This window comes from Carcharodon carcharias, chromosome X, assembly GCF_017639515.1.
Source record: "Carcharodon carcharias isolate sCarCar2 chromosome X, sCarCar2.pri, whole genome shotgun sequence".
In the NCBI taxonomy this organism is placed as follows: domain Eukaryota; kingdom Metazoa; phylum Chordata; class Chondrichthyes; order Lamniformes; family Lamnidae; genus Carcharodon; species Carcharodon carcharias.
This window is the reverse complement of record NC_054507.1, coordinates 25,180,346-25,193,677: the sequence shown is the minus strand read 5'-3', so window position 1 is coordinate 25,193,677 and position 13,332 is coordinate 25,180,346. Positions and strand designations below refer to the sequence as shown.

The 13,332-nt window shown below is 43.5% G+C and overlaps 1 protein-coding gene across 1 annotated transcript in view; it reads right to left on the bottom strand.

The window, feature by feature from the left end:
• LOC121273318 (E3 ubiquitin-protein ligase MARCHF9-like) overlaps positions 1-10,039 on the bottom strand; it is a 49,285-nt gene extending 39,246 nt beyond the window's left edge. The window contains exon 1 of the mRNA XM_041180453.1: positions 9,671-10,039. Within this exon, the coding sequence (XP_041036387.1) occupies positions 9,671-10,021 (351 nt within the window). The 5' untranslated portion in view covers positions 10,022-10,039. The remainder of the gene's footprint in view (positions 1-9,670) is intronic.
• Positions 10,040-13,332: the final 3,293 nt, after the last annotated feature.

The following is a 13,332-nucleotide window of genomic DNA, read 5'->3' as shown; positions in this document are numbered from 1 at the left end:
TAATTATACACCAAGAGGGATAACAGACAATTCCTTTTGATTTTCTGATTATTACTGGTGGTATCTGGGAAAAATTCAATCCTTTCTTAATTCAGTCATTTTATAAATTTTCACCTACGTAACTGTATTTTCATTAATTCATTTGTTAGGTGCAATTAAACCATTCTTAAAGACTGCAGAAATATAGATAAGTTGTGTGTTCGGCTTGTGTTAGTCAAAAGCAGGTTCGAAAAGAAAAGACTCAACCTGGATGACGATGGATTACACAAGAACAGGAGGAAGCCATTCAGCCCCTCCTTGAGCCTGTTATACAGGAAGAGGAGGGCATTCAGCCCCTCCACGAGCCTGTTACACAAGAGGAGGCCAGTCAGCCCCCTCCTCAAGCCTGTTACACAGGAAGAGGAGGAGGCTATTCAGCACCCCTCCTCGAGCCTGTTACACAAGAACAGGAGGAGGCCATTCAGCCCCTCAAGCCTGCTCCACCATGTTCATCAAATTGTGGCTGACATGTATTTTAGTCCCATTTTGGTTTAATATCCTCGCTTAACAAAATCTACTGCTCACAGTTTTGAAATTTTCAACCAATCTCCAGATTTTTTTGGTGGGGATGGTGGGGGAAAAGTGTTCCAGGTTTCCATTCCTCTTTGTGTTAAGAAGCACTTCCTGACATCACCCCAAAGCCATTTAAGGTTATGTTCCTTAAATCTTTGTGGAAGATTCAGTTATCAACACACTCATTTGCACCCCCCCCCACCACCAACCAGCCAATCCACATTCTCACCCAACAAGCACCCGTTTTGAATTATAAAGGTTCTGCTGGTAAGGGAGAGATGAAACTGGGCCAAATGGCCTTTGGGAAGGAAATCTGCTATCCTTACCTGGTCTGGCCTACACGTGACTCCTGACCCACAGCAATATGGTTGACTCTTAAAAATGCCCTCTGAACAAGGGCAATTTGGGATGGGCAATAAATGCCTGCCTAGCCAATGACACCCACATCCCATGAATGAATTAAAAAAAGCCTATTTCTGTGCTATAATTTCTATGTAATTCTAAAAACATAGCAATATAACCCTTGCTGCCTGAAGTACAGGCTATAATCTATTCTGACAGTCCATGGACTTCACCCACCCATTCTGGTTCATGACGCCTGTTTCTTGCTCGCATCAAAGCCATTGTTGAAGGTCTAACTGCCAGATACATTACACATGACTTTAAATCTGGCAATGTCTTGATTTTAAAATTCTCATCCCTCCATGGTACTCACCCTCCCTATCTCTCTCAGCTCCTCCAGCTCTACTGCACTCTAAAATATCTGTGTTCCTCCAATTCCAGCCTCTTGGCCATCCTGGATTTTAATCGCCGCACCATTGGTGACCCCAAGCACAGGAATTCCTCCCTAAACCTCTCTACCTCTAACTCTATGTTTGAGACGTTCCTTAAAACCTTATTCTTTGACCAAGCTTTTGATTACCTATCCCAACATCCTGGGGGTTAACATTGACCAGAAACTGAACTGGACCTGCCATATAAATACTGTGGCTACAAGAGCAGGTCAGAGGCTAGGAATCCTGTGGCGAGTAACTCACCTCCTGACTCCTCAAAGCCAGTCCACCATCTACAAGGCACAAGCCAGGAAAGTGATGGAATACTCCCCACTTGCCTGGATGAGTGCAGCTCCAACAACGCTCAAGAAGCTCAACACCATCCAGGACAAAGCAGCCCACTTGATTGGCAGCCCATCCACAAACATTCACTCCCTCCACCACCAACGCACAGTGGCAGCAGTGTGTGTACCATCTACAAGATACTCTGCAGGAACTCACCAAGGCTCCTTAGACAGCATCTCCCAAACCCACAACCATCTAGTAGGACAAGGGCAGCAGACACATGGGAATACCACCACCCTCCAAGCCACTCACCATCCTGACTTGGAAATATATCGGCTGTTCCTTCACTGTCGCTGGGTCAAAATCCTGGAACTCCCTCCCTAACAGAACTGTGGGTGTACCTACACCACGTGGATTGCAGCAGTTCAAGAAGGCAGCTCACCACTACTTTCTCAAGGGGCAACTAGGGATGGGCAATAAATGCTGGCCTAGCCAGCGATGCTCACATCCCTAAATGAATAAAAAAAACCTCATGTGACTGTCAAATTCTGTTCGCTAATGCTCCTGTGAAGCACCTTGGTAAAGGTGCTGCAAGAATGCAAGTTGTTGTTGTGAAAAACACATGCATTTGAAAGCTTTTGCATGGGTGCAGTCAAGTTTGTCCAGCATTGTGAAACTGACCCCCCACCCAATATGCAACAGTCAATTCCGCAGCACAGAAACCCCTTGGGCAATATTCCAATCCCATTCCTTTAAGCAGTTCAGTAACATAAATACAGCATTCAAGGCAGCTTAACTCTCACCCACCACCCCCGCACTTTGACAAGGAATGCAAAAGCATCTTATCATTTGGAGCCGATTCCTTTCTCGTCTGTTTTAGGAACAGCTGCACCGCTAACTGGAGATAAGAAAAAGCCAGTAGAGCCAGAAGAATCGACAGGGAAAAGAAAATGAGGGGAAAAGGTAGAAAATACGAAAGGGGACTAAAAAAGCTGAAAAAAGGGATTAGAAGAGATGGATGTAGAACAGTTAAAAAAAAAGCCAACTAGTGTATTTAGAAAGCATGAAGGAAGGTACAAGTTACACAGCCAACTTTACATTATATAAAACTCACAAATTTACATGTGCGCGCAACAACTATTACACAGTTTACATAACATTTATAGCATTGTCATTCATAGCTTTGTCACTAACCAATCTCCAGCTTTTGACATTTCTGTTAAAAGACAAGCGGCAGAATGAGTGACACTGTTATGTCTACAAATTGCAGTCATCATTTCGCTTTCTGCCCTCTCCTCCACTTGCTAAAAGCATTGGCATGTTAGAGATATTTTCACCATTGCCTTCTGGTACCTCACCCAGTAGCCATTTTGCCTGTATGAGCCTCAAGAGAGCGGGAAAAACTTTCAACTTGGGCAGGGACATAAAGTGGGTGGTTGTGGACCAAGTGGCCATTACGAACACAACCCAATTCTGTCTATTGGTTTCAATCAAAAATAACATCAGTCGCAGGGAGAGGGTAACTGGTGGACAATCCACTACCACCTGTTTTCCACCCCTTCCAAAGTTGAAAGCTTTGCCCTACATCACAGAATCTTAACAGCACAGAAGGTGGCCATTTGGCTTGTGTCTGCACCAGCTCTCCAAATGAGCATTATGACCTCGTGCCATTGCCCTGCCTTTTCCCCCATGTCCCTGCACAGTGTTTCTATTCAAATAATCACCTAATGCCCTCTTGAATGCCTCGATTGAACCTGCCTCCACCACACTTCCAGGCAGTGCAGTCCAGACCGGAGCCACTCGCTGTGTGAAAAAGTTTTTTCTCACATCACATTTGCTTCTTCTGCAAATCACTTTGAATCTGTGCCCTCTCGTTCTTGATCCTTTTACAAGCGGGAATAGTTTCTCCTGATCTACTCTGTCCAGCTCCATCATGATTTTGAAAACTTCTATCAAGTCTCCTCTTAGCCTTCTCCTCTCCAAGGAAAACAGTCCCAACTTCTCCAATCTATCCTCATAGCTGAAGCTTTTCATCCCTGGAACCATTCTTGTAAACCTCTTCTGTACTCTCTCCAATCCTTCCTAGAAAATGGTGCCCAGAACTGTACACAATATTCCAGCTGAGGTCTAACGAGGGTCTTATACAAATTCAGTGTAACCTCCCTGCTCTTGTACTCTATGCCCTATTAATAAAGCCCAGGATTTTATGCTTTATTAACTGCTCTCTCCACCTGTCCTGCCACCTTCAATGATCGAAGTACATATGCCCTGGGCTATTTGACTGTAGATGGCATCACAGACAAGCCCGATTTTTGTCTGCACCCAACACAAACACATACATACACGATTTTCATATTCGAGTCAGAAAGTTGAGAGTACAAGTCCCACTCCAGAGACAAAAATTTAGACTGACACTCCAATACAGTCTTGAAGGAGGGCTGCACCTTCAGATGTGTTGTCTTTCAGGTGAGACATTAAACCGAGGCCCTTTCTGTTGTCCGGTGGTTGTAAAAGATCCTTTGGCACTATTCAAAGAAGAGCATGGACATTCTCCCTTGTACCCTGGCCAATATTTACCCCACAAACAACACAACTAAAACATTTACCTCATTGCTATTTGTGTACCCAAATTGGCTGCTGTGGTTTTTACACTAAAACAGTGACTATACTTTGAAAACTATACTTAGCTGTCACACGCTTTGGGATGTCCTGAGGTCATGAAAGGCACCACATAAATGCAAGTCAAAAACAAAAACAGAATTACCGGGAAAAACTCAGCAGGTCTGGCAGCATCGGCGGAGAAGAAAATAGTTGACGTTTCGAGACCTCATGACCCTTCAACAGAACTGAGTAATATTAGGAGGGGTGAAATATAAGCTGGTTTAAGGTGGGGGGTGGTGGGGGGAGAGAAGTGGGGGGGGTGGTTGTAGGGACAAGCAAGCAGTGATAGGAGCAGATAATCAAAAGATGTCACAGACAAAAGAACAAAGAGGTGTTGAAGGTGGTGATATTATCTAAACGAATGTGCTAATTAAGAATGGATAGCAGGACACTCAAGGTACAGCTCTAGTGGGGGTGGGGTGGAAAGACTAACAGGGCATAAAAGGTATAGATTTAAAAATAATGGAAATAGGTGGGAAAAGAAAAAAAAATCTATATAAATTATTGGAAAAAACAAAAGGAAGAGGGAAGAAACGGAAAGGGGGTGGGGATGGAGGAGGGAGTTCAAGATCTAAAGTTGTTGAATTCAATATTCAGTCCGAAAGGCCGTAAAGTGCCTAGTCGGAAGATGAGGTGCTGTTCGTCCAGTTTGCATTGAGCTTCACTGGAACAATGCAGCAGGCCAAGGACAGACATGTAGGCAAGAGAGCAGGGTGGAGTGTTAAAATGGCAGTGAAGCCCAACGCAAACTGGAGGAACAGCACCTCATCTTCCGACTAGGCACTTTACAGCCTTCCAGACTGAATATTGAATTCAACAACTTTAGATCTTGAACTCCCTCCTTCATCCCCACCCCCTTTCCGTTTCTTCCCCCTTCCTTTTGTTTTTTCCAATAATTTATATAGATTTTTTTTTCTTTTCCCACCTATTTCCATTATTTTTAAATCTATACCTTTTATGCCCTGTTAGTCTTTCCACCCCACCCCCTCTAGAGCTGTACCTTGTGTGTCCTGCCATTCATTCTTAATTAGCACATTCGTTTAGATAATATCACCGCCTTCAACACCTCTTTGTTCTTTTGTCTGTGACATCTTTTGATTATCTGCTCCTATCACTGCTTGCTTGTCCCTACAATCACACCCCACCACCCCCCCACCCCCACATTAAACCAGCTTATATTTCACCCCTCTCCTAATATTACTCAGTTCAGTTGAAGGGTCATGAGGACTCAAAACATCAACTCTTTTCTTCTCTGCCGATGCTGCCTGCAGCTGAGTTTTTACAGGTAATTCTGTTTTTGTTTTGGATTTCCAGCATCCGCAGTTTTTTTGTTTTTTACATAAATGCAAGTTCTTACTTTCTTTCAACAAGGCACCGTGTGTCCTGGTTTGGCTGGATTCAGAGTCAGATTGCATCTCTATCAGCCAGCACTGGCAATCAGGGAAGGATAAATACAAAAAATCTGTATAGAAGAGGCTTTCCAATTCTACAAGAGGTTGAAGTCCTAGACTCAGGAGACACAGAGTGCCAACTAGCCTGTCCTGGTGTTTATGCTCCACAAGCTTCTTCCCAACCCTACTTCATCTGGCCCCATCAGTATAACCTTCCATTCCTTTCTCCTGCATGCACTTATCTAGCTTTCCCTCAACAGACTTATAAAAATCAACCCCAATTCCCTTTTGTAAACTCTTTTAGAAGTATCTGCATGATGATCAGATGGTGTAAGCAATTTACACAGATCTCTTTCACTCTGGAATTTGTGTTTTAAAACCAGCCCAGACTGATGAGATGAAAATCCCCTCTGCCTGCTATCTGCAGGTCCTATGTAAGAGCCTGTTGTGTAGTTTGTGTTCAGTTCCTGTGGGGCATGGACTTAAAGCACAAAATTAATGTGACACTCACTGGCAAATTCACTCAGGGGCCACAAAATGGCTGGTGTGAAGCATGGAATTATTGCCCTGGCTCAGTAGGGTTTCCAACACGAACAACACCCAATGTGGCAGTGAAAAATTCACCAAAACTTATTTAAATGACAGCCCTGCCCTCAATTATCAAAAGAGGAAAGAGAACACTGCTTTATGGTGTGGGGAACACAAAACCAGCAGGATCTGCAATCAGTTGTGTGCAGATAAAACTGTTGCAAACAACCATGCTATACAATACAGAGCAACTGTAGGATATAAAGTGGGTGGGTCCAGTGGCTATATTGAGTGTTGCAACTGCCACCAGACTTGTGCTCTTAAAAGGAAAGATTTTCAGGGCTATTGGCGGGCGCAAATGGTGGGGAAAGAAGCAAGCAATTGGAACAAATTGAACAGCTCTTTCAAAGAGTGGCACAGGCAAGATGGGCCTAATGTCCTCCTCCTGTGATGTATGATTCTGATAGGTACAGTGCTTTAAGCACAATGTTATTGAAGTTCACTACAAGTGGCAAGAAATCAGAAGCAAACCTCTCTAAACCCTGAAAATAATATATAATCTTGTTCTCAGCCAAGACAATTTAATCTTAAGAGGTGCATTCATTTTCTAGCTATCCAACATAGCTAAAGTTAGACATATATGGCATTTGCCTACAAACCCAAGACTGGTCTATTTCAGATCCATTAGAAAAGAACCTAATATTGTCCTAATTTGGATTTCAGTTACTCCATCCCACTTCTTATAAAATGGTGGAACATATAGGGTAAAATACATTTTGGTGCTCCACCATTGGCTTCTGTAAAAAAAGACTTGCATTTCTATAGCACCTTTTACAACTTCAGGATATCCCAAGGCACTTTACAGCCAACGAAGTACTTTCAAAGAGTAATCACTCCTGCCATGTCGGAAACACAGCAGCTAATTTGGGCACAACAAGCTCCCACAAACAGTAATGTGATCTTTTTTATTCATTCAGGGGATGCGGGCATCACTGGCTGGGCCAGCATTTATTGCCCATCCCTACTTGCCCTTGAGAAGGTGGTGGTGAGCCGCCTTCTTGAACCACTGCAGTCCATATGGTGTAGGTACACCCACAGTGTTGTTAGAGAGGGAGATCCAGGTTTTTGACCCAGCGACAGTGACTAGAAAATCGGTTTCTAAATATCAGTTGAGGGATAAATATTGGTTAGGGCACCAAAGAGAACTCCCCCGCATTTCTTTCAAATAGCACATTGAGATCTTTTACATCTACCCAACGACTTGACAGGGCAGATGGGGGCCATGGTTTAATATCTCATTTGAAAGACAGCACCTCTGATAGTGCAGTAGTCCCTCAAGTACTGGGAGTGTCAGTCTGCCTGGATTATTTTATCAAGTCTCTAGACTGGGGTTTAAATCCACAATCTTCTTGGGACTCAGAGGTGAGAATAATACCACTGAGCTACAGATGACACTCTATTATACCCCTATGTGCACATGTGGCAGAATAGAGATTATTATGGTCTAAACCCTCCCCCATCTTGCATGAACCATTATCTCACTACAATGCAATCTTCAACCACAAGTCCGAGACACAACATAATACAGGACAAAGAGACACAAAACTCTCACCGGTGCTTCACTACATCCCCTAGTGACAGCATCAGAAATTAATATTTGCCATTGTTGAATTTGCACTGCTCCATAAAATGAGATTCATCAAAGAAGGTTCCGTTCACTCCAATACTGACTGCAGCTCAGCACGATGGGGGCAGATTTCTCCTGGCCATTTAAAATGCACTTTCGATTTCACAAGAAATAGCACACATGGGAAATCTGCCCACCATGTTCACAATGTCACTAAGGCATAGCAACCAAGAGGAAATGTTCCCCTTGCATTAGAAAACCACTGGTCATCGGGTTACAGGCGTCGCTAAGCACATTGTAACAATCACAGCTAAAGTGACGGAACATCACTGAACATCTCAGTTTATATCCGTAACCCAAGAGGCAAGTAGCTCACATTCTTGGTCAAATCAGGGCAATTTTAATCTAATCCACCTGTCAGGAATCTGACGGAATCAGATCACAATGGACAGGGTCAGAAACCCACATTCCACCCAATCCTATGGATTTTCTGCTTGGAAAATTAGGTTAACATTTCTCCCTGTGGGATATAAATGGACAATGTTACAAAGCAATGATTTTCTCAAATGGTTACGCAACCTCGTAAACAGAGAGCAAAGTTTAGAACCATCGGTCAATTCTCCATATAGCCACATAGCCACCAATTCTCCTTAATAGCACCATGGAATTTGGGGGGCTGTTTAAATCAGTTTTTCATCTTTTATGTGTTGGTGCTGTGCATGAATCTCATGAGTGATCACTTCCAAACTGAAGGATTATTAGGATATAAATTGTTGTTAAAAAAAAATCACCAGGGAGAAACAGTCAGTATATCTTACCTAATTTCATCGAACCAAGAGACAAAACTCGTTTTGGAATCAGAGTAGGTCTCAATTTCAGGAACAAGATCTAACCTTCCTCTTGGGCACACCCAACATCATCAACTCCCAACAACGTTAGGCCTCATCTATCTCAGCCCCATTTTCCTGCTGGCCTCTTCAACCTTCAGTCAACTTTTCCCCCTCCCACACCATCCGACTCCTCCCAAACTCATTTTGATCAGTCCTGTAAAGGGACCTCTCCACTCTGACCATGTCAGCTCTGATAAAGGCACCATTAACCTTTCCCCCTCAGATACTGATCGACCTGCTGTACATGTGCAGCATCTTCTGATTACAAAGCAGTCCCAATGTTCGATTGCTATTACCAGTGAATTCAAGCTACAGCCCTTTTGATATACTCAGCCAAGAAAAGCAATGAAAACTATCTTCTTGTAAATGACAACCTAGGAAAAGGAGGCCATTCAGCCCTGTGTAGCTGCTCCACCATTCATCGAGATTATGACTGATCTGTATCTTCAGTCCATTTACCCACGTTGGTTGCACATCCCTCAATATCCTTACCCAACAGAAATCTATCAATCTCAGTTTTGGCATTTTCAATTGACTCTCGCTCAGCCTTAACAGATTGTTTTTTTTCTTTGGGGAGGGTGGGGAACAGTGTTCCAGATCGCCACTACCCACCCTTTTTGTGAGTAAGTGCTTCCTGACATCCCCCCTGAACGGCCTGGCTCTAATTTATTCTGAAGTTCCCCCCACCAGAGGAAAAAGGGTAGATGGAGAAAAACTATCAAATCCTTTCATCATTTTAGACACCTCAATTAGATCACCCTTTTTAATCTTCTTTCCTCGAGATAATAATATTTCAATACATGTCTATAGTAAATGTGTATTCCCAGAAATGTACAAACCCTGTTATTTCATTATTCCTTTAACAACTCTTAAACCTTCGATGCAAAACCTGATGATGAAAATCGTGCTTCATAGGGGATATGTGAGCAGAATGTACTATCTCAGCATTTATGCTCACTGTACCTGGTCTGGTCCCTGGAAACAGATCCTGCACAAAGGGCTCTCAGTGCTGCTGAGAGACACCGAGTCTATTCCGGTCTGAAGAGGCACATTCCTCTCCTTCTCCTCCTGTCCGTCTCCAGCTCCGGCACCGTCCGCCCCGTAACAATCCTCGTCGGTCCGGGACGAGCAATTGGGGAACGGAGGCCAACCGCATCCCGATCCGGCCAGCCGCCCTCCTCCTCCTCCTTCCTCTCTCTCCCTCCTCTGGCCCGTCTCTAAATCCTGCTCGCTCCTTTGCATCGCGAAAGATCTCATCAAAACCAGCACTTTTAGGTCATTGAAAACCATGCGGATGTGATACTTAAACATCATTTACATCTGGTGTTTGCACTAAATCGTATGCAAAACAAAAAAATAGAAGAATTAAGAGTCGATTATTGGTCGCTGCTAAAAATATGCGTTTAAAAATCCTAGGGGCAGCAAAATTCCTCGAATGGGCGTAAAATTGGTGCAGCGGAAGAAATCGCCGGTGCCATTGTAGCAGCGCATCCCATTGTCCACAGCTTATCCAGAGGAGAGGGAGCTGATCGCTTCTCCCGAGCCGCTCTCTTCCATCCCGCTCCTCCCCGGCACCAGGCGCCGCCCGCCGGCCTCTTTCATCTTTTCTCGCCACATTCCCCAACCCGCGCACGTCTAAACCCGACGTGTGTGCGTTTCAAACCAGCCGGAGCCCTGCCTTCATCTCCCGGGCGATGCGACTCTCCATCAAACAAAAAAAAAAGCACACACCCAACTTCCTCACTCTTCCTCCTCCCAACACACACACACCGAGTACCTCCGACTCAGTCCCTGCCCCGCACACTTTAAATCACCCAGCTGAACACTTCTTCCATCCAATATTATATTTTCAATTAAATATTTATTGGCATTTTATTCCCCCTCCTCCCTTATGCCATTGAAACTTAGCGGCTGCACGTTGACGTCGCCCACGTGTGAATTTCCCGCGGAATCTGAACCAGCCCCTTGTCAGTTTCAATGTATATAATTGGACAACGGTTCCCGGGAGTAATTGACTTGCTCCCACTCCCTTTCTATTTTCCAGGTTGACGTTTCTTTTTGACGACAATATTAGATGTTACCTGCAACATACCCAAAAACGACAACTTTCCTTAAAACTTACCTCTTTGACTAAGCTTTTTGGTCACCTGCCCTAATAATTTTGTTTCATACAGCATCTTGGACGTTTTGCTCTGATAAAGGCGCTATTAAAAGCAAGTTGTTGTTGAAAAGGCCAACTGGTCCATCCAGCTTGTCTCGTCCAGATATGGTGCAACCTCCAGGTACCATCAACTCCACAAGATCTATGCAGAGTATAATCAACAATGCACCCAATCCCATCAGTTTCCCAATGGGCAGAATAGGTTAAAATCACCTTCTATTAAGTCAGCACCTCCAGGAGAGAGAAAGTTACAGCAAAAAAAAAGGATTTCCAAAGCTGTTGGATGAGGATTGACAGGTTCTGACTAGCAGTGTGTACTACGATGCCTAAAGTGACTCGGGAGCTTTCCTACATAAACCAACTCCATTAACTAAGTTGTCACAGCCAGCAGCTAATCTCAGTGCAACACAACTTTGCTATTTAACTCACAACACTTTTGAAGACCTTAAGGTCTAGCCCAGTATTGATGCATTTAAGGGGAAGCTTGACAAGCAAATGAGAGAGAAGGGAATAGAAGGTTATGATGGTAGATTTAGATGAGAAAAGATGGGACATTGGTGGAGTGGAGGCTAAACACTGGCATGGACTCTTGGACCAAATGGCCTGTCTCTGTGCTGTGTATCCTATGTAATTCTATGTCATTACAAAGTAATATTGGTATGCTTGTGTTATCTCTATAGCTGCAATACCAGCAAAATGCAGGGTGAATTTATGAATTTGTACTTCCAGCACAGAGTTTCAGACCAGGAATTTGGGCTGCCACTTCCCACAATGTTCTGTCCACTGAAACAGTCCCTGTGAAGACAATATGACCCATTGACCAAACAGCAGGTTAACCAGGAGTAAATTTCTATCTTTAGCATTCCATACAATGTGGAAACTCCAGTACGCAGCATGCAAGGAGCGCTAAATATGGAAAGTTATCTCCTGCTTTATTGAAACAGTTCAATCTCTCTTTGGGCTGTTCTGATTTCTCATCCGTAGTTAGATTCTTGCATACTTCACAGGTAATCTTTCATTAACATCTGGCTAACACATTTGCACTGTTACAACATACATCTTAAGAATATTCAGTGTAATTTTCTCCTTGAGTGATAGTGGAAAACGAGTGACATTGATTCTGCCACTCATTATGTATCTCATTGAAGTCGATAGACCTGGAAATTAAAATATGTGGATAAGGAGAGGCTGCTGGCAAGTCCACACTATTGCCCAAAGTCAAAATGATCCCCATAAGAAATACTAACATTTATATAGCACCTTTTATGACTTTAGGGCACCCTAAAGTGCTTTACAACCAATGACATATTTTTTGACATGTTGTCACTGTCACATTGTAGGAGATGTAGCAGCCAATTTGCATAGCAAACTCCCACAAACAATAATGAGATAAATGACCAGGTCATCTGTTTTTAATGATGTTGGCTGAAGTGTTGTGTAGTCTGAAAGACAGCATCTCCAACAATAATTTTGCACTTGTCAGAGGGCACCTCAAATGACAGATAATCTGGGCTTTTAGTCTGGCAGAGGAGACTAAATGCAAACATCAAAGCAATGACTCTTCCTTGGTGACCCAGCAGAATGACATCTTAAAGTCCCATCCTCTGTGTATTTGGAATCAGCACTCTTTCCATTATCGAGCCAACAATTCAAGGCTGCTCAAATTCTCTGCAGCCTAAAGTGAAAGGTATCCATTTTCTGTATAACCATGAGTCAATATGCAGAAAGGAGACCATGTTCAAGGAAGCTACAGTCTCACTAAATCACCTTTGTGTGAGGCATTCTGCAGCCTTTCTCTCTGAGCTACCCACTGTGGCCATCATCATTTGATTTTGTCACCTTGCCTCATTCTTAAGTTAGAATCAAAAGGCCTGAAATTCAGATACCTAGCCATCAGGGCATCTAGCTCCTGAAGATCTTTCCTCAATAGATCCATGGACTTAGTGTCAACCAGTCTCTGATCTAAGGGACATGTGGCAATGTTCCTGGAGCTGCCACTCATTCCAAGATTCTCTGAATTTTAAAGAAGCTCTCTTAGAAAGCACAACAAAGGATGGCATTGGATTCTGCTGCTAACCCCACCATCTCCCAACGATTTTCAGACAGTCTGCATTGCCTTCATGTGGCTCTGAAACTATTCATCTTTTCCTTGGCAGGACTCTTAAGATCAGAGTCTGAATGCTCAACCGTTATCAAGCCTATCTGTATCACCTCATGTTAACCTCTTTCGGCTGGTGAGTGCAAATGACAGGATTCATGATGGAGCAGGCCAGTTTCTACTGGCAGGGCAAGTTGTCAAAATTCTGATTTTGGTTCACCCCCTTCTCTCTGTCTCTCTCTTTTGCACTTCTAGTTTCAGTGGAGATGAGAAGAATGAGAAACATAATGAACTTCCTGTTTTCCTTGCTGTGAGGCTTGTGGAATGGTCTTGAGGTATGAGCCTGTAAAAGAAAGTGGAACCTTT